The sequence below is a fragment of the Rhinoderma darwinii genome, chromosome 1 (assembly GCF_050947455.1).
Source record: "Rhinoderma darwinii isolate aRhiDar2 chromosome 1, aRhiDar2.hap1, whole genome shotgun sequence".
NCBI classification, from domain to species: Eukaryota; Metazoa; Chordata; class Amphibia; order Anura; family Rhinodermatidae; genus Rhinoderma; species Rhinoderma darwinii.
In genome coordinates, this window is record NC_134687.1 from 179437430 (window position 1) to 179464337 (window position 26908).

Consider the following 26908-nt stretch of genomic DNA (forward strand, 5'->3'; position numbering starts at 1 on the left):
AGGACAGGGACACTTGGCAACATAGATCACTCCCTTACTTTGACAATTCATAAATTGTTCAATTCTATATAGCCTACCATCGACAGGATTATAAAAGTTTTTTACAGTCGGCATTAAGGGGCAAAAGGAACATTTGCCGCAAGAGTGGAAGCCCTTCAGGGGTGACTTGAGCCATGTCGATGTGGTATTAGATTGTTTAGAATAATGGCTATGAACCAAAAATTCCCGTAGGTTCTTACCCCTACGGTAAGTGACACTAGGGTTGGCCATTATGGCATCTTTAAGATCAGGGTCAGCCATGAGAATAGCCCAGTGTCTCTTTAGAATTTGGACAACCTGAGGAGAACAGGCATCAAAGGTGCCAATACATCGAATGACCCCAGATGACTTATCCCTAGCAATTTCGCCAGCACTCGACAATAAATCCCTCCTCTCAGAAGCCCTTGCTCTAGCGTATGCCCTATGCAGCCATTTTTTAGGATAGCCACGTGCTGTAAACTTGTTGAAAAGACCATCGCATTCTGTTTGAAAGGCTAGGTCGCTCGAGCAATTGCGTCTAGCCCTCAAGTATTGGCCAATTGGTATGCCTCTCTTGAGGGCAGAGGGGTGATAGCTCTGCCAATGCAGAAGGCTATTGGTCGCAGTAGCCTTACGGAAAACATCCGTTTGGACACCGCCACCAGGATCCAACGATATCTCGAGATCAAGAAAATTTACAGTATGATCATGAATTTCATATGTAAATTTCATGCCAATATCATTGGCATTGAGCATAGACATGAAGTCACTAAAAGTGTTGACATCCCCATCCCAAAGGATGAGAATGTCATCAATATATCTCCCCCAAAAAGAAATATGTGAGGTGAAGGAGGAGAAATCATCAGAAAAAACTATAGTGTCTTCCCACCACCCTAAGAAAAGGTTCGCATAAGTGGGTGCACAGACCGTACCCATCGCCGTCCCCTTTATTTGGTGATAATATTTATGATCAAAAATAAAATAATTGTGAGTAAGTAAAAAACGTAAAAGTGACAAAACAAATTTATTGTGACTTTGGAATTGAGTGCCTTTAGTGTTTAAAAAGTGTTTTATAGCAGTGAGTCCTAATTCATGCTGAATGTTAGTGTAAAGCGACTCCACGTCTATGCTCGCTATCATTGTGGTTGAAGTAACATTGATCTCATGGATCCTGGTGACGGTGTCCTTGGTGTCCCTAAGGTAAGAGGACAGAGAAGAGACAAATGGTATCAACATTTCATTGACATAGTGGCTAATGCCCTGTGTCAGACTGTCATTACCCGATACTATGGGTCTACCAGGGAGAGGAGAAGTTGCCTTGTGCACCTTTGGCAGCGCATAAAAGGTTGCCAAAGTTGGAGTGGAATTATAAAGGTATTTAAATTCGTCGGTAGTGATAAGGTTCTCATTCTTAGCACCATTAAGGAGAGAGTATAATTCGGCAAGATACTTGACCGTAGGGTTCGAATCTAGAATGACATAGGTGGTATTATCATCAAGTAATCTATGGACCATGCGGACATAGTCGGCATGGCCCATAATTACAATATTACCCCCCTTATCTGAGGGTTTGAGGACTAGATTATCATCTTTACACAAAGTGTCCAATGCCTGTCTCTCATCATTAGTAAGATTACCGAAAATACAAGATTTCTTGGTCTTAAGTTTTTTAAGGTCATTGCACACCATCCTAACAAAAGTATCGATATGGCTATACTGTGAGAATGGAGGTGTAAGCTTAGATTTAGGACGTAAGGTCGAAAGCGGTCCAACAACATCTGTCACACCGAATTCACTCTCATAGAGCAAACTTTCAAGATCCCTCAAGGTATTGCATTCTGTACGATCCTGAGAGGTTTTCTCAGATAAACTACCTTTGAAGTACTTATGTAGGGCCAATTTACGTGCAAAAAGGTTAATATCCTTAACCCATGTGAATTCATCGTAAGATGGAGTAGGAGTATATGACAGGCCCTTTTTAAGTAAACTTAGTTGGTGAGAGTCAAGCTGATATGAAGATAAATTTATTATTTGCATCTCATCGTCTCTTTCTGCCTGTGTAGTGAATTTCACGACTTCATTCCCCAGTTCAGGCTGGGTGGGCCTAAAAAAGGAAAAGCAGCTGGGGGACCAGTACATGATTTGTTTGCACTGTCCCCTCCATATATGCTTGGATTGGTACGAGAGGAATGAGGGGTAGACAGTATATTCACAGGGTTTATTAAAGATGAAGGAACTGGCATAGATGATGCAAAAGAGGAAATTGAGGTACTGGAGGGACATGTTGTAACACGGTTAGGAACGTTAGTTGTAAATTGTTTGGACACAGTCGGGGTTCTTTTAGAGAAACTTGGTCTGTTATTTTTTATCTTCCGTTTAGTACCAAGTCTTAGACTGTCAGCACTATTTCTAAGTTCCTCTGTGCCCGAAGTATCACGCTATGGAAATAAAGATAAAAACAAAGCGCACATCGTGCCTGAATTTGTATGTATAACGAAAAAATGTATATGGTCAAGGGTACTGACCTGGTGATGTTATGCTAGGAGCACAACATCCCACACGTGCATTCAGAGGTAGCTCTGTCAGAGTCGGTTGCAGCCACAGTTCCCAGTCCGGAGATTTGAGGTTCAATATCCGCTGAATAAATCCAGTATAAGGAAAAAAATCGGGGAAATCCAAGGGCGCAGCCGTATCCAGATAAAATTGTTTTTATTTTGTACATAGAACAACAACAAAAAGGATTGTGTTTCGAAGCCGTACCGGCCTCTTCGTCAGGTCAGAGTACAAGTGATTGTCCTACGAAAGCACACAGTTTATATAATCCAAAAAGCAAATGACTACCGGGTTAAATGAGAGGTCAGATTAAAAGGCGGGTTCAAACAGGTTGTTCTCAACGAAATAGGCCTGTTAACCCCTTAAAAACTTGTATATATATATAAACACATATATATATGTATCGATAAATATCAACCAAGTTTATATAGAATTAAAAAATAGTAATAAAAGTGTATGTATATACACAGAGAAAAAATTACATTAAAAATTGTTAAAACAATTGCATTCGAAAGAATATATCTAAAAGACATGGAGCATATACATATATATACACACACATATACGTCTATCTTAAAAAACACGTGAAAAGACTATCCAAAAAGATGTAACTTCCTATATGCGCTAATTGGAAATATACAAATAAATAGATAAATAAATGAATGCCTGGACATAAAAACAAATTAGTGCAGAAGATAAAAATGACATTAGGAATGATCACATCATATATCTATACCCACTGTATAAAAAGACAAAACGTGTTATGTAATGGTCTACTTGAATTCATTCAGAAATGTCGGTTTTTGTGTTTTTAGTTTGAAGATGGTTTTACTATATACATTCAGACCTGTCGGTTTTAGTGTTTTTAATTTGTGGATAGAAAAATATATTGTAACAATCTGAATAACTAAGGTCTAATCAATAGGAAAAATGACTAGAAACAGCTCTCTTAAAATCACGGACAAAGACCATCCAAAAAGGGGATATGAATAAGATACTCTATATATACGCTGGATGAGAACATATAAGCACCTAAAAGAATACATATCTAGACATAGAGGAAAGTATTATGAAATTTATAAAGATATTTGGAAAGATCCCATTTCATGTCTACATACATTATATATGGAGCCAAAAAACTGCATTAAATAATGGTCTCATTGAGTTCGTTCAGACCTGCCGGTTTCAGTGTTTTTAATTTATAAATCCAAAATATTTCTTTTTTACAAAGAACGTTAAAACGGTCAGGGTAACTTACTGAGATCTGGTCGATTGGGGTGATAGTAAAACATGCAAAATTTCCCTCATGTGCTATAGTACAATGTCTAGAGACACTATGGAGCAAAAATTTATTTTTACAATTAAACCTATGTTTATTCAATCTACAATGTAGGGGCTGAATTGTCCTTCCTACATATTGAATACCACATATACAGTTTATAAGATAGATCACAAAGCTAGATCGACAGTTTAGCTTCGTTTCAATGTTAAATAATTTTTCTGTTTGGTGTGATCTAAAAGTATATGTTTTGTCCGTAATTGATTTACAACAAAGACATCTATTTTGTCCACATTTAAAGCTCCCCTTTTCTAATAGTGGGTCGTATAGTTGTATTTTTTGGGATGAGTCTTTTAAAAAAGACAGATTCACCCGACTTGGAGCAAGAATATTTTTTATTGTTCTAGCTCTTTTGAACGTTACATGTGGTTTTGGAGGTAAGGTTTTTTGTAAAAACGGGTCATTTTGTAATATATGCCAATGCCTTTTTAATATCTCTCCTATTTTCTTATTCGCTGTATTATATTGTGTAATAAAATTAAAACCGAAATCATCTCGATTCTTCTCATCATTTTGTTCTTTAGGTACATTGCCATATTCTAGTACATTGTTGGTATATTTTATTAAGCAGTCTTCTTGGGACAATGCAGAGGTTTTCTTATATGCATCGGTTAATAGTGTATCTGGATACCCTTTATCTTTAAAACGTTTGTATAATATTTTGCTTTGTTTTTTAAAATCACACCTAAGGGTACAGTTTTTCCTAATTCTCTTATATTGGCTATATGGAATATTTTTGAGCCATTTCGAGTAGTGGCCACTGTTAAAATTTAAGTAACTATTAATGTCCACTTTCTTAAAAAAATTGCATGTTAAAAACTTGTCACCTGAATAGGTAATTGTCAAATCCAGATAGTCAATTTCTTTTTCTTGAATGTTATAGGTGAAATTGATACCCCATAGGTTTTCATTTAATGAATTACAAAAATTGGTGGCACTTCTCAGGTCGCCATTCCATATAAAAATCAAATCGTCTATATATCTTTTGTATAAGAGAATATGTTTCCTAGCCCATGGGTGATTCCATATAAATAAGTCTTCAAAAGCCCCCATAAAAATATTAGCGTAGCTCGGTGCTACTCTGGTGCCCATCGCTGTGCCCTTAACTTGATGGTATATATTATTATCGAACGAAAAAATATTATTTTTTAAAATGAATTCCATACTCTCAAGGTAAAATTTTATTTGAATCGGTTGGAGATCTTTGTCTTTTTCAAACATATTTTTGAGGGTTCTTATTCCTAAAGAGTGCTCAATATTGCTATATAGTGCACTCACGTCCAAAGTAATCAGAAGTGGATTATTTTTCGGTGAAACTAAACGCAGTTCATTAATGAGCTGCGTTGAGTCTTTCAAAAAACTGGGCAGATTTACGACATATTTTTGTAAAATCAGGTCTAAATAATGAGACAAATGACAGGTGGGTGACTGAATACCAGAAATAATAGGTCTACCAGGTGGATTGTTGGGGTCTTTGTGTATTTTCGGCAGGTGGTAATAAAATGGTAGATTAGAGTTTTGTGGGGTAAGGTATTTCCTTTCATTCTTATTGAGAACCCTATCTGAGAAAGCTTGATCTATCAGTGATCTAAGATTTTTAATGATGTTCTCGATGGGATTGTAATCAAGACAGACATAATAATTTGTGTCCGATAGAATATTTGAAGCTTCATTAAAATAATCCACCGTATTCTGGATTACTGTGCCACCACCTTTGTCTGCCGATCTTATTACAATTGATGTATTAGCTTTAAGGTTCTTCAGAGCTTGTTTTTCACTATAAGATAAATTGTTCTTATGTGGAAGATATTGCGATTCTACGTCTTCCAAATCTCTACCCACTAGATGATAAAAAGTATTGATAAAATTACCCTGATGGGCTACAGGATAGAACTTTGAGGGTGCTTTCAGACTGGTGTGTTTAAAGATAGGGGGTGATTCATTCTGTTGAATATTATCTAGACCAGATTGGTCTTTATCAACCCGTGATTTATAAGATGTTAGTTGGAAGTATCTTTTTAATGTTAATTTCCTAATGAACCGATGTAAATCAATAAATACATCAAACCCATTTATACCAGAAGTAGGGCAAAAAGCGAGACCCTTTTCCAGGAGAGAAATTTCAGATTTGTTTAAAATGTAATCGGAAAGGTTAAAAATTGATACAAGTGGTAACACAGAGGTGGGGGGCGAAGAGACTTTTACTCTCTTTTTCTTTTTGCCTCCCCTGGTTCCTCTATAAGATTTTTTCTTTTTTTCGGGCGGAAAAATTCGCTTATAGCCAACTGTTGGGAATTTTGGCAAGGTGGTATCTCTAAAAAAGATGATGAGGAAGGAGAGGGGGAAGAGGGAGATGATATATTCTCTACAGGTCTGAGATTTCGCTCTCCTATAGGTGTGACACATAATGCCGGGGTAAGAAATGGAACTGACATAGTAGAACCCTTTCTTGTATTGTCAATAGTAGTCATAACTTTTGACAGATCAGGGCTATCTAGGAAGAGTATTTCCCCATTAAAGTCTTCAGTATTAATTACAGTATTAGATAGTTGGTCATTAGAGGTGTCATGCGTGGTTAATATCGATAAATCCATATCTCCATCTGATATATACGAGAGGAATGAGGGGTAGACAGTATATTCACAGGGTTTATTAAAGATGAAGGAACTGGCATAGATGATGCAAAAGAGGAAATTGAGGTACTGGAGGGACATGTTGTAACACGGTTAGGAACGTTAGTTGTAAATTGTTTGGACACAGTCGGGGTTCTTTTAGAGAAACTTGGTCTGTTATTTTTTATCTTCCGTTTAGTACCAAGTCTTAGACTGTCAGCACTATTTCTAAGTTCCTCTGTGCCCGAAGTGTCTGACTCAGAAAAATCAGTAAAGTCAGTAAACACCGTATTCCGTTTGGGCTTGGAAAATGGCTGCATAGGGCATACGCTAGAGCAAGGGCTTCTGAGAGGAGGGATTTATTGTCGAGTGCTGGCGAAATTGCTAGGGATAAGTCATCTGGGGTCATTCGATGTATTGGCACCTTTGATGCCTGTTCTCCTCAGGTTGTCCAAATTCTAAAGAGACACTGGGCTATTCTCATGGCTGACCCTGATCTTAAAGATGCCATAATGGCCAACCCTAGTGTCACTTACCGTAGGGGTAAGAACCTACGGGAATTTTTGGTTCATAGCCATTATTCTAAACAATCTAATACCACATCGACATGGCTCAAGTCACCCCTGAAGGGCTTCCACTCTTGCGGCAAATGTTCCTTTTGCCCCTTAATGCCGACTGTAAAAAACTTTTAGAATCCTGTCGATGGTAGGCTATATAGAATTGAACAATTTATGAATTGTCAAAGTAAGGGAGTGATCTATGTTGCCAAGTGTCCCTGTCCTAAGCTATATGTGGGTAAAACCATTCAGGAATTGAGAAGACGTGTGTCTAGACATATAAGTGCGGTAACCTGTAATGAGGATGCCACTCTTTCTAGACACATTGTAAAATTTCACGGAGGTAACTCCAAGCTGCTTAAATTTTGGGGCATTGCCCAGGTTAAAATGGGACCCAGAGCGGGCAATTTGGACCGGAAACTTCTGCAAGAGGAAGCGAGGTGGATTCACCGACTTAATACCATGTCTCCTTTAGGTCTTAATGAGGGTTTTACCTTCAGTGCGTTTCTTTAGCTCTACAGTTGAGCATCGAGAGTTTTTCCCGATGTTATTATTGTCCATATTTATGGACCTCTGTGGAATTACGTATATATTTATAGGAAATACTCATAGTCCACCATTACCCCTTTGCCATAATGGTCTTCACAGTGAAGTGGAGGACTTTTCCAAATGATACAAATAAAAAATAAAATAATCTAACAAAGTGAGAATCATTCTGATCAAATGGTTAGAATGATCTACGTAGTGACAACTATTAGGATTTCGACCACATAATGGAGGCGTTTGGCTATCACTGACATAGTGTGTATATGTTCATTGATCCTGTACTGATTCTTGTAAATATGGCATATCCCAAAAATAGGGATTTTGGAGACATTCTCTATTTGAGAAGGATGATTTTTTTTCTTCCCTTCTTTTATTGTGACACAGCATCGGGTTTAAGAACCCGGACCGTGACGTAAACATCGATATGGTAATTACCTGTCAGGGAGCACGTTAAGGTTATATGAGGAGGGATGTCTGTAGTTCCCCTTAACCTTCCTCCTCCCCTTATTTGATCTAGTCAGTCTATATTGACGCTGGCTTAATTACTTTGTGCATGTCTTAATAGACTGCAGGTCCCTCTTATATAGTTGCTTTGTGTGCCCTTACTATTGCTGGATTCATACTCATTGAATGCCGCTTGCATGACATAGTTGGCAATTGGCACTAGTATATATGACAGTAGGCATCGCTAGTTAGAGCGAGCCTCTGGCACTAAGTCCCTGTCTGCCACATCTGCGCAGGCGCAAGCAACTTACTAGGTAAGTCGCGGTCCCGGCCGGTCTAAATACACCAAGTCAGTTTTTCATCCTTGTGCGCATGCGTCGCAACCTGTCTCTGATTGAGGTACCTTACACTGTTGTTCATTGGTCGGTTGAACACAGCTGAGAGACGTCCTTGTCTCCCTCAATGCCATTGGCCATCCGGCCGTACACACCTTCAGACACGTCATTGTGTGTGTCTATATCAGGATCTAATTTACCCCGCGCCGCCATTAGCCCCGTGTGCCCCTGAAGACGCTACTTGTTAGCGAAACATGTCGGGGGGGCTGTTAATGTTTTAGACACTGCCGTTGATCGGACTTACTGCTACCTACTATTTGTTAAACAATTTAACTGGTTAGGGACGACACATCTCTATGTTACACATATACATGCCTGTTCAATCAGGTTACATACTTGTATGTCCGATCTAGGTTGGTGATAATTTTAATCATAATTGTGGTTAGTCCAGCTATACGTAGCTATTAAAGAGTATTATTCTCCTTGTCATTGGTAGTTGGGAAATTGGGTTTGGCTGTTGCAGGCAGCTCCTTTTGTGTATATATGTATTGTGCCCGCCAGCTACCAGGGGTCACATCCTTGTTTGTTTTGTAATACTGCTGGGTTAATTACCCTTACTGTCTGACCCTGTTCCTAGTAGGAACGTTTATTCATTTAGCTACTAATTTAATTGGTATGGCAGGTTTTTTATCAAGAAAGCCAGACCTGGAGACCTTATCTGCAGACGCGGCAATTGTCTTCTCTGTGGGTAATATCCCCCTACAACAATTTGATGTTCAAACAGCATTCAGGGACCTACAAAAAACCTACCAGAAATACATTAGATCCTGCTGGGAGGTGGCGAGTTTAGAAACTTATTTGCAACAAAAAATCATATATAGAGGTTTGAGGATTAACATCACACCGAACTCCTATAGAGATAACACAGCCTTTGTTAAGGGCTGGGAGGAACTCCTTACTGACAGTTCTATGCGTTTGCTCCAGTATCTACTGGAGTTTGAAAAACAAAACTATAGTACTGTCAGTGCACAACTTGAAAAGGAGATTGTGGACATACAGGCTTTCAGTTCATGCCCTGAATTTGGGATCTCTGAGATTAAGTTACAGAAGAACATAGAAAAGCTACAGGGAGAAGTAAAGGAACGTAAACACCGTAAATACGTTCGTGATCGGAGAGACTTCGACCTTGGACAGGTTTATACTTATAAAACCAACTCATACTCCAAGCCCAAACGGAATACGGTGTTTACTGACTTTACTGATTTTTCTGAGTCAGACACTTCGGGCACAGAGGAACTTAGAAATAGTGCTGACAGTCTAAGACTTGGTACTAAACGGAAGATAAAAAATAACAGACCAAGTTTCTCTAAAAGAACCCCGACTGTGTCCAAACAATTTACAACTAACGTTCCTAACCGTGTTACAACATGTCCCTCCAGTACCTCAATTTCCTCTTTTGCATCATCTATGCCAGTTCCTTCATCTTTAATAAACCCTGTGAATATACTGTCTACCCCTCATTCCTCTCGTACCAATCCAAGCATATATGGAGGGGACAGTGCAAACAAATCATGTACTGGTCCCCCAGCTGCTTTTCCTTTTTTAGGCCCACCCAGCCTGAACTGGGGAATGAAGTCGTGAAATTCACTACACAGGCAGAAAGAGACGATGAGATGCAAATAATAAATTTATCTTCATATCAGCTTGACTCTCACCAACTAAGTTTACTTAAAAAGGGCCTGTCATATACTCCTACTCCATCTTACGATGAATTCACATGGGTTAAGGATATTAACCTTTTTGCACGTAAATTGGCCCTACATAAGTACTTCAAAGGTAGTTTATCTGAGAAAACCTCTCAGGATCGTACAGAATGCAATACCTTGAGGGATCTTGAAAGTTTGCTCTATGAGAGTGAATTCGGTGTGACAGATGTTGTTGGACCGCTTTCGACCTTACGTCCTAAATCTAAGCTTACACCTCCATTCTCACAGTATAGCCATATCGATACTTTTGTTAGGATGGTGTGCAATGACCTTAAAAAACTTAAGACCAAGAAATCTTGTATTTTCGGTAATCTTACTAATGATGAGAGACAGGCATTGGACACTTTGTGTAAAGATGATAATCTAGTCCTCAAACCCTCAGATAAGGGGGGTAATATTGTAATTATGGGCCATGCCGACTATGTCCGCATGGTCCATAGATTACTTGATGATAATACCACCTATGTCATTCTAGATTCGAACCCTACGGTCAAGTATCTTGCCGAATTATACTCTCTCCTTAATGGTGCTAAGAATGAGAACCTTATCACTACCGACGAATTTAAATACCTTTATAATTCCACTCCAACTTTGGCAACCTTTTATGCGCTGCCAAAGGTGCACAAGGCAACTTCTCCTCTCCCTGGTAGACCCATAGTATCGGGTAATGACAGTCTGACACAGGGCATTAGCCACTATGTCAATGAAATGTTGATACCATTTGTCTCTTCTCTGTCCTCTTACCTTAGGGACACCAAGGACACCGTCACCAGGATCCATGAGATCAATGTTACTTCAACCACAATGATAGCGAGCATAGACGTGGAGTCGCTTTACACTAACATTCAGCATGAATTAGGACTCACTGCTATAAAACACTTTTTAAACACTAAAGGCACTCAATTCCAAAGTCACAATAAATTTGTTTTGTCACTTTTACGTTTTTTACTTACTCACAATTATTTTATTTTTGATCATAAATATTATCACCAAATAAAGGGGACGGCGATGGGTACGGTCTGTGCACCCACTTATGCGAACCTTTTCTTAGGGTGGTGGGAAGACACTATAGTTTTTTCTGATGATTTCTCCTCCTTCACCTCACATATTTCTTTTTGGGGGAGATATATTGATGACATTCTCATCCTTTGGGATGGGGATGTCAACACTTTTAGTGACTTCATGTCTATGCTCAATGCCAATGATATTGGCATGAAATTTACATATGAAATTCATGATCATACTGTAAATTTTCTTGATCTCGAGATATCGTTGGATCCTGGTGGCGGTGTCCAAACGGATGTTTTCCGTAAGGCTACTGCGACCAATAGCCTTCTGCATTGGCAGAGCTATCACCCCTCTGCCCTCAAGAGAGGCATACCAATTGGCCAATACTTGAGGGCTAGACGCAATTGCTCGAGCGACCTAGCCTTTCAAACAGAATGCGATGGTCTTTTCAACAAGTTTACAGCACGTGGCTATCCTAAAAAATGGCTGCATAGGGCATACGCTAGAGCAAGGGCTTCTGAGAGGAGGGATTTATTGTCGAGTGCTGGCGAAATTGCTAGGGATAAGTCATCTGGGGTCATTCGATGTATTGGCACCTTTGATGCCTGTTCTCCTCAGGTTGTCCAAATTCTAAAGAGACACTGGGCTATTCTCATGGCTGACCCTGATCTTAAAGATGCCATAATGGCCAACCCTAGTGTCACTTACCGTAGGGGTAAGAACCTACGGGAATTTTTGGTTCATAGCCATTATTCTAAACAATCTAATACCACATCGACATGGCTCAAGTCACCCCTGAAGGGCTTCCACTCTTGCGGCAAATGTTCCTTTTGCCCCTTAATGCCGACTGTAAAAAACTTTTATAATCCTGTCGATGGTAGGCTATATAGAATTGAACAATTTATGAATTGTCAAAGTAAGGGAGTGATCTATGTTGCCAAGTGTCCCTGTCCTAAGCTATATGTGGGTAAAACCATTCAGGAATTGAGAAGACGTGTGTCTAGACATATAAGTGCGGTAACCTGTAATGAGGATGCCACTCTTTCTAGACACATTGTAAAATTTCACGGAGGTAACTCCAAGCTGCTTAAATTTTGGGGCATTGCCCAGGTTAAAATGGGACCCAGAGCGGGCAATTTGGACCGGAAACTTCTGCAAGAGGAAGCGAGGTGGATTCACCGACTTAATACCATGTCTCCTTTAGGTCTTAATGAGGGTTTTACCTTCAGTGCGTTTCTTTAGCTCTACAGTTGAGCATCGAGAGTTTTTCCCGATGTTATTATTGTCCATATTTATGGACCTCTGTGGAATTACGTATATATTTATAGGAAATACTCATAGTCCACCATTACCCCTTTGCCATAATGGTCTTCACAGTGAAGTGGAGGACTTTTCCAAATGATACAAATAAAAAATAAAATAATCTAACAAAGTGAGAATCATTCTGATCAAATGGTTAGAATGATCTACGTAGTGACAACTATTAGGATTTCGACCACATAATGGAGGCGTTTGGCTATCACTGACATAGTGTGTATATGTTCATTGATCCTGTACTGATTCTTGTAAATATGGCATATCCCAAAAATAGGGATTTTGGAGACATTCTCTATTTGAGAAGGATGATTTTTTTTCTTCCCTTCTTTTATTGTGACACAGCATCGGGTTTAAGAACCCGGACCGTGACGTAAACATCGATATGGTAATTACCTGTCAGGGAGCACGTTAAGGTTATATGAGGAGGGATGTCTGTAGTTCCCCTTAACCTTCCTCCTCCCCTTATTTGATCTAGTCAGTCTATATTGACGCTGGCTTAATTACTTTGTGCATGTCTTAATAGACTGCAGGTCCCTCTTATATAGTTGCTTTGTGTGCCCTTACTATTGCTGGATTCATACTCATTGAATGCCGCTTGCATGACATAGTTGGCAATTGGCACTAGTATATATGACAGTAGGCATCGCTAGTTAGAGCGAGCCTCTGGCACTAAGTCCCTGTCTGCCACATCTGCGCAGGCGCAAGCAACTTACTAGGTAAGTCGCGGTCCCGGCCGGTCTAAATACACCAAGTCAGTTTTTCATCCTTGTGCGCATGCGTCGCAACCTGTCTCTGATTGAGGTACCTTACACTGTTGTTCATTGGTCGGTTGAACACAGCTGAGAGACGTCCTTGTCTCCCTCAATGCCATTGGCCATCCGGCCGTACACACCTTCAGACACGTCATTGTGTGTGTCTATATCAGGATCTAATTTACCCCGCGCCGCCATTAGCCCCGTGTGCCCCTGAAGACGCTACTTGTTAGCGAAACATGTCGGGGGGGCTGTTAATGTTTTAGACACTGCCGTTGATCGGACTTACTGCTACCTACTATTTGTTAAACAATTTAACTGGTTAGGGACGACACATCTCTATGTTACACATATACATGCCTGTTCAATCAGGTTACATACTTGTATGTCCGATCTAGGTTGGTGATAATTTTAATCATAATTGTGGTTAGTCCAGCTATACGTAGCTATTAAAGAGTATTATTCTCCTTGTCATTGGTAGTTGGGAAATTGGGTTTGGCTGTTGCAGGCAGCTCCTTTTGTGTATATGAGAATAGCACTTTAACTCTGAATCTACCAGTAACATAGTATGAGCCGTATAGATGGAGAACCCTGCCTAATCCAAGGTTTGCTAGGATTGGTAACCATGGCAGTTAATACTAGTGTCGTAAGTTTCTGAAAGGTTCTTCTCCTAATGGGGGATGTTACCTTTGATTTACTTAATAACTTATTCTCTCATTTCTGGCCTTGGTAAAATCCTAAAATACAATATATTACAAGCTGTATTGTTCAATGTAGTATAGTGTGTTCAGATAAAGCGAAGGAAGCAACTAGCTAGTGAGAAGTGCCAACTACTGTACCGCCTGGTTTTCATTGAAGTACAATTATTGCCAAGTAAACAGACAAAACTTTCACAATGTGCAGAACTGGAAGAACTTGGTGCCGCTGTCTCTTTCGTTACTCTATATGATCTGTTACTTTGACATCGTTTAGGATTACACACCCAAACCACATTTATAGTCTCCTCAAGATAAAGCGTTCTTGATATTATTGCTCTTGGCAAAAGTGAAGCACCAAGGTGAACTGTGTTTCTTCCCCAGATAAGATATGTACAGTGTGGTTTTCTTGCCATGTGGATAAACAGATCATGATGACTATAATCTTTTGAATACATAATACATCTGTTGCGGCAGTATGAGTAGTGTAGTATACAGCAAATAGTTACGTCTTGGAGGACATCAGATTAGAGAAACGACTAATTACAGGTGACATGATCTTTGACAGTCCAATTAAAACTAAGGTCGCTTCTAAGCACAGGTCTTATGTTGATAGGACATCATCAATTTTACGTCTCAATATTATGCGGGCAGGCATTTGAAGTGGGAATTAGAAGGATTACCTCGAACTGTACTGTGATGCATCCTCAACTCCCTAGATCGTTCTTCCAGCTGTTCATGAGATGTGAAACCTTTATTAAAAGGAACATGCGTAAGCGCACATCCTCCAATAACTTTCGTCCGGTGTTTACATGAAATATTTTACATAGATTACAAGGGCTTTACCAGGTAGATCAAACATGCTTGGCTTCCCAAGTCTCTCATCTTATGTGTTTTCGCTGAGCATCGGATGATATTCAGCAGCAACTCTCTATTGTCATTATACATTATTTTCTTAACCACCTTGTGCACATAACCACGAGTCTGGAGATACATTTTAAAGTCGGCCTAAAGTGCTTCCTGCCTTGTTTCTTTTATATATATATATATATATATATATATATATATATATATATATATATATATATATATATATATATATATATATATATATATATACTTCGTATTGTGTTTCCAGTGAGCTACCATTGTCTCTCTACAAGACTTAATTTATAAAGCATAGACCACTTTTCTGATATTTGAAAAATTAATTTCCCATCTGTGATATACAGGCTCTTAGGACAAAGGCCCACCAGTGAGGGCCCATTATAAATATCACGTTAACTTCGACTGCAACCGGTGGTCGGTAGGAGGTTGGTGGTACAGGGTTGGTAGGAGATACCATGTAGATGGTTTGTCATTTCGGTGAAGTTGAGAATGTTGTGGGTCACCCTGCTCCTGTAATGTTTTACGAGGATTCAAAAGCAATACGGTCTTCCTCCTCTCACATGGCTAGAAATGCTGAAGTCGCAAGGTAATGCGTCACCTTCCTCAGTATAACTAGTTACACAACCCTCCAGCCAGAAAACATTCTCAAACTATATACTTGCATCATTATTCATAAGCACTTGGCAATGAATAATTACAGTTTTTATAGCAGTTCCCACTTAATGATAAATGAACCACAATTTGTTTTACAATATGGATTGTATTTCTCTTAAACATTTGTTGATCAATGTTCTTAAGAAATGACTAAAGTCCAGTGACCACACCTTCCTGACTGTTTTTATGTATGCTTAGGCTCTGTTCACACCACATCTGTTGTGTATGTCTGGCGTATATGCCAGGATAATCAACTGACGTATTGCCCTGATGTATTCAACTGTATTCCTCACAGTTGTGTACATCAGTTATTGTCTCCTATTAATAAAAATGAATTGGGATACCCTTGTATTTGGAAGCGATGTGAACTAAACTTTTCATCCCGCCCGAATATATGTATAAGTTGAGTTTATATGCCGGACATACGCACCAAATATGGTGTGAATAGAGCCTCATAGACATTAATAGAGGCTGTAGTGTGTCATTCAGCTATCCCCCATTAAGCAGATACTGTCTTGACAGAAAAAGTGATTATTGCATGGGTCTCCATCAATACTGTAGGCTCTTGGCATAGTCCATTATAAACAAAAGTCACTACGCAGATTTGAATAGAGCCTAAATCAATTGTACCTTCAAAAACTACATTCTTTACGATGACTAAATTGTACTTGTTCTTGTTTTTGTCTTCTAGCTGTACCGTTTCCGCCAAGTCATAGGCTTACAGCAAAAGAAGTATTTGATAATGATGGCAAACCTCGGGTAGACATATTAAAAGCTCACTTAATGAAAGAGGGAAGACTTGAGGAAAGTGTCGCTCTTCGATTAATAACAGAAGGAGCTTCAATTCTTCGCTTGGAAAAAAATTTGTTGGACATTGATGCGCCCGTCACAGGTAAGTGAAAAGAATATGAACAAAAGTGCCAAAAGGGGTTATCACATTTAAAAAAACATGTATTACCTATCCACAGAATAGTTGTTCTCAGTTGTTTCTATCCCATAGACTTTAGATGTATTGGAAGCATGCATGCTTCACTACAACTCCTAACTGCGTTTGTGCAATGAGGAGGAATGGGGAATCTGGGACCCCCGTTCTAGTGATCAGTCGGGCCCACAATGACCATGCATTTATCACCTATCTGTAGATAACATAGATGTTTTTCATGGGATAACTCCTTTAAAGCGTTTTCCATCTACCCTTGGACAACTTCGACACTGCCTTTGAACATCTTTTTAACGTGTAGCCATTTACTTTTTGTTCCAGTGTTCAACCCTTGAGCATACAAAAAAATTAGACACACACCTTGAAGAGATCTTTGTATTGCTAGAATTTGCTAGGGGATAGGATAGGGTTGTTTCAACCTTTCAGAATAGTAGTTACATTTACAGAGGTTGTTTCATTAAGACAACCCCTGTCCATTTTAGCTATTAGGGCATATGGATGTCATAGAGGTTGGTCCTCTGCTCCGTGAGCCGGAACTGAGAGCGGCATTTGCACTAGCAGGACGGCCCATCCATGTAATGTGGTAACATGGTGATTAGTTGTATGCCACACCGGCTTTCATTTAATAAGGGGTTTTACTTCATGAGACAACCCCTTTAACCCGCTACAGAATATCCAGAGCAGTGCTTGGGCTAGCAGTCTGACTTTAGAGGGAGCCTACTAAAGTCTGTAGAATCTTGGCTTTAAAATAAGAGGATTGCGACTCCAGCCACTGTCTTGCCCGAGCTAGAGCAGGTTGAAGTGCAGCTTTCTCTTCTGCCTGTGTGAAGAGCAGAGGAGGCAGTGAAGGACGTGCTGACAGCAGTTCAGGTCAGGAAATCTGATCTTTCTCGTGCCCCTATATAGCTTCAGATGACCCCAGGAAAGGGGGTAACATGAACTTTTGTTCCTGTCATCACCCACCTTATCAATCAGAGAGCATACTTGCTCTCTGATTGTCACGTTATATGTTTTTTTTAATCACTCCTGTAAGCCTAATTAGACTATTAACTCCACAACACGGTCAAAATAAATGTTTAGAAACCTTTTTTTTTTTTTTTTAATTCTTAGTGAAAAATGTTTTCCCTTATGCATAGTTTTATTATTGAAAAAAACGAAAGAACAAAAAAATACATAATTAGTATTGCCACATCAGTATTGACCCGTAAATTAAAATGTTATTTATCCCGCGAAGAAAAGCCTACAAAACAATCACAAAATAGTTTTCTCTTCATGTCTTCTCTTAAAAACAGGAACAAAAAGTGGTCAGAAAGTCATATGCACCCCAAAATGGTACCAATAAAAACTACAAGTCGTCCCACGTAAAAAACAAGCTCTTAGGCCCCATGCACACGACCGTATTTTTGTCCATCCTTAAATACTGGTGTAAATACGGGTCCTTGGTCACACGTATTCGACCCGTATTGCACCAGTATTTACGGACCCGTGTCACCCGTATTTACGGGCACGTTTTCTAGGCAAAATTACACTGCAGTAATCGGCAGCCCTTCTCTCTATCAGTGCAGGATAAAGAGAAGGGGCAGCCCTTTCCGTAATAAAAGTAAAAGAAATTCATACTTACCCGGCCGTTGTCTTGGTGACGCGTCCCTCTCTTGACATCCAGCCCGACCTCCCTGGATGACGCGCAGTCCATGTGACCGCTGCAGCCAGTGATTGGCTGCAGCGGTCACATGGGCCGTAACGTCATCCCAGGAGGCCGGACTGGAGGAAGAAGCATGGAGTTCTGGGTAAGTTTGAACGTCTTTTTTTCTTTTCTTTTTTTTTTACAGCTTTATCTATATTGTGATCGGCAGTCACTGTCCCTGGTGCTGAAAGAGTTACTGGCGATCGTTTAACTCTTTCAGCACCCTGGACAGTGACTATACACTGACGTCGCCTAACAACGCTCCCGTAATTACGGGTGCGCACACGTAGTCACCCGTAATTACGGGAGCACCATAGACTTCTATGGGCCTGCCCGTGCCGTAATTACGGCCTGAAATAGGACATGTTCTATATTTTTCAACGGCACGGTCAATCCCGTAAGCATACGGGGAGGTACCCGTGGCCAATAGAAGTCTATGGGCCCGTAATTACGGGCGTTTTTACGGTCGTGTGCATGGGGCCTTACACATCTTTTTCGATAAATACATATAAATGTGGCGACACATTAACCCCTTCCCGCACCTTGCCATTAATGCACGTCAAGGTGTGCAGTAACTTCGCGCATCTTGATGTGCAGTTACGTCTGCACTTTGACAGTTAACCGCCGTGCAGCGCTACACCGCAGTGGCGGTTAACTGTGCAGCGTATCTGCCCTCCATTCCCTGTTGCCGATCAGAGTCCCATCGCCGCTGATTTCAGCAGTTAACCCCTTAGATGCAGAATTTAAGACGTTTAGAGCAGATCGTCAGCCGGAGTCTGGTCTTCATAGGCTTCCTGTCAGAGTGACTGTCAAGTCACAATGACAGTTAGGGTATGTGCACACACACTAATTAAGTCCGTAATTGACGGACGTATTTCGGCCGCAAGTAGTGGACCGAACTCAGTGCAGGGAGCCGGGCTCCTAGCATCATAGTTATGTACGACGCTAGGAGTCCCTGCCTCTCCGTGGAACTACTGTCCCGTACTGAAAACACGATTACAGTACGGGACAGTTGTCCTGCAGAGAGGCAGGGACTCCTAGCGTCGTACATAAGTATGATGCTAGGAGCCCGGCTCCCTGCACTGTGTTCGGTCCGGGACTTCCGGCCGAAATACGTCCGTCAATTACAGACGTAATTAGTGTGTGTGCACATACCCTTAGAACACATTACACTAGGTAAGGAGCTGCAAGTCTCGTAGTCCCATAGTGTGACAAGTAAAAAAAAAAAAAAAAAAGATATGAAAAATGTTTTATGAAAGTTTAAAAATAAAAGTTATAAGTTACATAAACAAAAAATGCTTTTTTTCCTATAATAAATCTTTTAAAAAAGTAAAAAAAGTACACATATTTGGTATCACCACGTTCGTAATGACCCAAACTATAAAACTATAATGTTATTTTTGCTGCACGGTGAACACTGCAAAAAAAAAAAAGTAAGAAACAATGCCATAAACACTATTTTTTGGTCACCACCCCTCCCAAAATATACAATAAAAAGTGATCAAAAAGTCGCATGTACCCCAAAATAGTACCAATAAAAACTCCAACCCGTCCCGCAAAAAAACAGGCCCTTACACAGCTTTTTTGACAGAAAAATAAAAAAGTTATGGCTCTCAGAATATATGGTGGCACAAAAAATAAATTATTTTATAAAAAACAGTGATTTTATTGCGCAAAAACTGCAAAACATAAAACTATATACATATGGTATCGCCGTAATTGTATCGACCCGCAGAATAAAGTAAAATTGCCCAGGGTGAACGCCGTAAAAAAAAAAAAGAATAAAAAACATTGTCAGAATTGATGGTTTTTGGTCACCTTGCTTGCCAAAAAATTGAATAAATAGTGATAAAAAAAAACGCATGCACCCCAAAATGGTACCAATGAAAGTGACAGATTGTCCCGCAACAAATAAGCCCTTACACAGCTCCGATGGTGAAAAATAAAAAAGTTCTGGCTCCCAGAATATGATGATGCAAAATGTGCAGTGTCCCAAAAGCAGATAAGATTGGGCACCATTTACCAGTGCGATGCTAGCCACATCTCTGCGGATTATTATTTATTTACCCCATTATTATGCCCTGATGTACTCCGCACAGCTTATATATGCCCCCACATTATAAACTGAAATACAAGTAAAAACCCAAACAGAACTACTACCACGCTAAATCTGCGCTCCAAATGCCGCTCTCTCCCAAACAGCATTTTATGTCCACAGATATGGCACCGCCATACCCAGGAGAACCCAATTAATATTTTATGAGGTATTTGTCTTCAGTGGCACAAACTGGGCATAACATCTAGTGCACTAAATTGGCATAGCAGTGGAAAATTTACATTTTTCACTCTGTACCATCCGCTGCGCATTAAACCCTTCGCGCACCACGAATTAATAGCATGTCATGGTGTGGGGGGTGATGTATGGAGCGGGCTCAACGGACAGGAACAGCGATCACCTTGGTTCTACAAAAAACTTAATAAAAAGCTGTATGTACCAAAAAATGGTACCAATAAAAACTACAGCTCGTGCCGCAAAAAATAAGCCCTCATACCACTCTATTGACGGAAAAATAAAAAAGTTATGGCTCTTGGAAAGCGGGGAGGGAAAAACAAAAAAGAAAAAGCAAAAAATGGATCAGTCTGTAAAGGGTTAATTAATTTCTAATGAAAAAAACATGTATGACCACATGTGGGGTATAGCCGTACTCGGGAGAAATTGCTTTACAAATGCTGGGGTGCTTTTTCCTCCTTTATCCCTTTTGTGAAATTGAAAAAATTCAACCTTTTAGTGGAAATAATGTTGATCTTCATTTTCACAGCCTAATTCTAATAAATTCTGCAATAGACCTGTGAGGTCTAAATGCTCACTATACCCCTAGATAGATTCCTTAAGTGGTGTAGTTTCCCAAATGGGGTCACTTTTGCGGGGTTTCCACTGTTTTGGCCTCTCAGGGTCTTTGCAAATTCTTTATGGCACCCGAAAACCATTTCAGCTAAATTTGAGCTCCAAAAGCCAAATAGCGCACCTTCCCTTCAAAGCCCCGCTGTGGGTCCATACAGCAGTTTATTACCACATATGGCGTATTTCGGGAGAAATTAATTTACAAATTTTGGGTTGCTATTTATTGCTCTTTTATTCCTTGTGAAAATTTAAAAATGTCAAGTTTTTTTTCAGAAAAAAAGTAGATTTTCACCTTTACAGACTATTTCTAATAAATTGAGCAAAACAACTGTGGGGTCAAAATGCTAACTCTACCCCTTGAAAATTTCCTTGAGGGATGTAGTTTCCAAAATGGGGTCACTTTTGGGGGGTTTCCACTGTTTTGGTGGAAGTCTATGAGCTCGTACTCCGATACACTTTGTGATGATCCAGTCATCCGGTTTGCTAGAAACCACGAGGCTATGTGCGAAGCAGTGCAAACATTATTTTGTTTTTAAGGATGTTATATCCGGTCGTATACATAAGAAAGCTATCGGCTAAAATATTGTTTTGCCAACCGATTTCTTCCCTGGCTTTCCCATTCACATGTGCATTTGGCTTGGCTGAATGGGCTTATTGTTTCAATAGAGGGGGTGAGGTAAGCAGCTGGCAGACACAAATGGTGTCACTCATCTACCAAAGCGATAAAGGATATGACGGGTTAAAATCCGTTCACCTTTCTTTCTTTCTGCTAAAAAATTTCCCTCATACACATTAGGATATTGACAGACCCTACTGATATTGTCAGTAGTCTTCTGCCCACACTCCATAGATAAATAGTAAGTTATTATAAACACTGCCATGTAACCGGTTTGGAAACTGTATGCCCACCACCAATTCTTTATATATAATATGTTGACCAATGTTATTCACAGAGAATGGTAATTACATTTGTATGCCGTTTTAATCATAAAATGCAAAATGTAACTCTTGCTAATACTGTCATGCCACTTGCTGAGATACATACACACACACACACATATATATATATATATATATATATATATATATAATATATCAGTATGTGTGTGTATGTACGTGTGTGTATATATATATATAATATATTTTTTTGTGTTTGTAGATTTCTGATGTAAACATGAGGAAATAATTCTTCTCTGCTTTCAATTGGACTTTTTTTTTTCTTTCTAGCTTCACATTTCAGTATCCGCATGCATTATTCATCATTTACCTTCGGGCATAGATGAGAATGAGTGAAACTTTGGAAGTTACAAAATGTTACTCTTCTGGATCAGTATAGAAATTATTTTAATGTGAAGGATTGCTACACTTTTTTTTTTTTTTATTAATGCCAACGCCTAGATGTGATCTACCTAGATGTCCTTAATGCTCTGGCTAATAATATTTGGTCATTTTTGTAATGTATTTTCTGGTGGTGTTGAACTAAAGTTAATGTAGACCCATTAAAATAAATTTATAAGGCCCTTTAATTTGCATTAAAAATGTGAAAATATATATATTTTTTTTATTGTCTATGTTGAAATATGAATTTAAAGGCTGAAAGCCTGAGGCGGTTTTATTAAGGCATTTCCTGTTCTGATTTGTTAGGTGCCGCACAGCCATGAAGACTGAGGGCTGATTCAGACGAACGTGACGTTTTTGCGCGCGCAAAATACGCTGCGTTTTGCGCATGCAAAAGGCACTTGACAGCTCCGTGTGCCCTGTTCATATGGATGCGCGGTGGCGTGCTTTTTGCGCAGCCACCATCAATATGACACTCCGTTTGGATGTTTGTAAACAGAAAAGCACGTGGTGCTTTTCTGTTTACATTCATTCTTTTACTGCTGTTTGCGCGAATAACGCTTGTCCCACGGAAGTGCTTCCGTGGGGCATGCGTGATTTTCACGCACCCATTGACTTCAATGGGTGTGTGATGCGCGAAAAACACAGAAATAAAGAACATGTCGTGAGTTTTACGCAGCGGACTAACGGACTCACGAACTCATGGACAGTCTGCACTGCCCCATAGACTTGCATGGTTTTCACGTGGGTCTGTATGGCGCTATCTACAGGGGGGGCTGTATGGCGCTATCTACAGAGGGGGCTGTATGGCGCTATCTACAGAGGGGGCTGTATGGCGCTATCTACAGAGTGGGCTGTATGGTGTTATCTACAAGGGGGTCTGTATGGCGTTATCTACAGGGGGCTGTATGGCGTTCTCTACAGAGGGGGGGCGCTGTATGGCGTTCCCTACAGGGGGGGTTCTGTATGGAGTTCTCTATAGGGGGGCTGTATGGCGTTCCCTACAGGGGGGGCTGTATGGCATACAGCCCCCCCTGTAGGGAACGCCATACAGCGTGTTCCCCCCCCCCTGTAGGGAACGCCATACAGCGTGTCCCCCCCCCTGTAGGGAACGCCATACAGCGTTCCCCCCTGTAGGGAACGCCATACAGCGTCCCCCCTCCCAAAAAAATGCGACCTACAGTGTGTCCTAATATAAGACATGTATCCCCTATCCACAGGATAGGGGATACATGTGTGATCGCTTGCAGCGATAGGGAGAACGGGGGACTGAAAGTCCCCCAAGTTCTCCATGACTAACCTCTGACTTCCGGCGTCTGTGTCGGCAGCTCACTAAAAATGAATGGAGCGCTGGTCACGCATGCGCACAAGCGGGACCGGCGCTCCATTCATTTCTCCGGAGCTGCCGACACAGACCCCGGAAGTCCGAGGTTTGTGATGGAGAACTTCAGGGGACTTTCAGTCCCCCGTTCTCCCTATCGCTGCAGGCGATCACACATGTATCCCCTATCCTGTGGATAGGGGATACAGGTCTTTTGTTTTATGGCAGAGCGGGGAGATACCTCCCTGCTCTGCCGTAGTGTTCAGTGGCGTACCGCTGTAGCAGCCATAGCGGCTGCTAGCGGAGCCTCCGGCCATGGTGGGGGCCCGTGCCGGCGGGCGACACGGGCCCCCCCATGCCGCGGGCCCCGTAGCAGCCGCTACTGCTGCTACGGTGGTAGTTACGCCACTGAGGCACCTATACAAGACAGTATAAAAACTACTAGCCACAACAGATGAGTATATTAATGAACTAGTCCGTGGCTTAGTAGCGACCCACAGAAGGGACTATATTATCCGCTGCCGGAGGAGGAAGGAGACTGATTCTGCACAGAGCCCCAATAGCACAGATTAGCAGCACCACCAAGAGGGACACATGGAAGCAAAAATTTATCATTTTTTTATATGCTAGAAACACTGCAAATTACTTTCAAACCGCTATTAACAGCATTTCAGGTTGAGACGCTAGATGCCGAACATTTCCTGGTTCGGTGGACACGAAAACCTAATTTGCGTGCGGCGTAAAAAGTCATTTTTTTACCCTGTTACAAGCCCTAAGATCTTCAACACTGGTATGCTTCGACAACTTTTTTTTTTTTTTCCTTATTGATAACTAGCGTGTCAGCCGTTTATTAGTCCAAAATCTCTTGACAGACTTTAATTTTATTTTTTGTGTGTTTTTAATAAAAACTTTGTTTTTTATAAATTGCATCGATTCTGTCGCTGCTTGCTGTGACAATAATCTACTCTTTGCTGTCTTCTTTAGCCACAATTTCATATCACACTACTATAAACAGAGTTTTGTATTTGGTAGCAGTGTCTTGTGGATAGTAGGAAATGCAGATATGTATTACAGAGTGACTACAGACTACAGAGTGATGGCTTTTGATATGAATCTCGGATTGACATGTAATCCTTTATCTGATTTTGCACACAATCGAATTTGTTGATCAGATAAATATGCAGTTGCTAAGCAAAACCACTCATTTTTACAATTTGGTATTTGTACAGTTAGTTTTTGTGAGTTTGAGTTTTATCCTTCTCTGTTTTGTATGGTCTTTTTGTTTAATTGGGAGACAGCAGCACCAAGTAAAATAATGAGATGAGTTGTTGTATTCTGATTTTATTTATCGTGAGCACTTGAATTGCCCGGAGGCTTTCAATACAGATACGTTTGTGGTAAACCATATAAACAATAATGTATGATGTAGTCATGTCTAAGGACAATCTAGTCAAAACCATCTTGTGATATGTCATAGAAACACGGGAGAATATCCCGCTGGTGAAGTCTGTGATTTTGTACCACGGCCTTCCAGAATGACGGGCTCCATAGAGAGCTCAATTCCTTTAGCATTGCTCAGATATTTCTGTTACTGAGAATCTGGCACAACCTTTGCAGTAACCTGCCATTGATTCGAACGGAGGTTTGATTAGAATGGTGTCAGATTTTCTTGGGAAATCGGTGACCGTGTGAAATCAGACTTAATGGATCTATTCGATGACCTATCACAAAATGGAGGACATCTTACCCCTGGGACACCCACCTATTGGAGGGAATGGGAGTCCAATGACCCCCATGTTTTAGTCCAAGGGGCATTCGGCTGTTTCAGAAAGTCCCATATACTATACCTAAAGCGGATCGGTCAGATATTTATACTGTCATGTAAGAAGGCGGCATAAAGAATTGAGAGGCACGCTGATTTCAGCGTGCCTGTCACTTATTAGTTCATGTCAAGTAGTTTAGAAGTATTTAGAACGTATACTTGCTGAGTGCGGCCTGCACAGTAATAGGAAGAAAAGTGTCAATTAGCGGCGGGGCGAGGGGACATAGGGAGCGTGGATATACTTGCGAGGTGGAGGTCGCATCACTAGGATCCCCAGCTATCAAACGCTTATGGCATAGCCGGAGAATGGGCTGTAAATGTTTTTGATCAGAATACCAGCGCTATTGTAAAATAGCTTTTTGTTTTTTTTTGTGGCAATTAAAATTTATTTAATGCAAAATACAACTGTTACCATTTTAACAACATAGGTTATTTTTTGTCAGTTGCTTTTATTAGGAGTTGGATTTAATTGTGGAGAGTAGCAGTAGTAAGTGTCACGTGCCAAAAATCAAACTCAATTTTTTCCAGCTTTATTTAGAAGAAATATGGAGATTCCTTCTTTTCAAACAAGTCCATTGTTGCTTGGAATAACATAAAAAAAATAAAGCGTTATTTTTGTGGTTTCAGCTAATGTTTTGTTCTAAAACCAGCTTGCTCTCAGACCACATGGAAAGCTTGATAAAAGCATTTCTTCTCCATAATCTGCATCACCAGGTTTTGCGGCTGTGCTAGCAGCATGGAGCCTGGTTACTGTACTGGGACAGCCATATATACAGCTGCTTGTTCTATGTAACAAAAAGCATATTTCTAAAACTACCGTAAAAAGCAAATCCAGAGAACGTCCTCTAAAAAAAAATGCCCAATATACATATGGATTCACCAAACCATTGTATACTTAAAGGGGTTTGCCCATCAGAGACCTTTATGGCACATCCACAGGATATGTCATAAATGTCAGATAGATGCGGGTCCCACCTCTGGCTCACTATCCTATCCCTAAATGGGCCCCCTAAACCCCGTTCTACCTTTCTCGGTTCCTGTAATTTCCGACCATGTAATCAGGAAAACAGCGTAGCTCGCTGAGCAACGCTGTTTACTGTTTACGTCACTCCCTTAGAAGCGAATGGCAGTTACGGAAGCAACGTAGCACGTGAGCTACGCCATTTTCGGAACTGCCATTCACTTCTATAGGTGTTACGAAAACGGCGGAGTACCCATATTTCTTCTAGAAAATTACTCTGTACATACGGCACCTAATGAAGCATTGGCCCGGGAGGACATGGGGTCACTGTAGCTCCATAGTACAGCCAGTGATGGGGCTGGTTATTCTGCCCATTAGACCCGTGATTTAGCCAGGATTTGCGGCTGCAAGAAACTGTCCTTTCTCTGTGGGTTTACCTGTAGTCATATGGAAAAC

The 26908-nt window shown here is 40.4% G+C and overlaps 1 protein-coding gene across 2 annotated transcripts in view; it reads left to right on the top strand.

Annotated features, from left to right (window-relative positions):
* Positions 1 to 26908, top strand: part of PPP3CA (protein phosphatase 3 catalytic subunit alpha) — a 253942-nt gene that overhangs the window by 140116 nt on the left and 86918 nt on the right. For both annotated transcript variants that reach the window (XM_075860623.1, XM_075860622.1), the window contains exon 2: positions 16176 to 16376. In XM_075860623.1, the coding sequence (XP_075716738.1) occupies positions 16176 to 16376 (201 nt within the window). The remainder of the gene's footprint in view (positions 1 to 16175; positions 16377 to 26908) is intronic.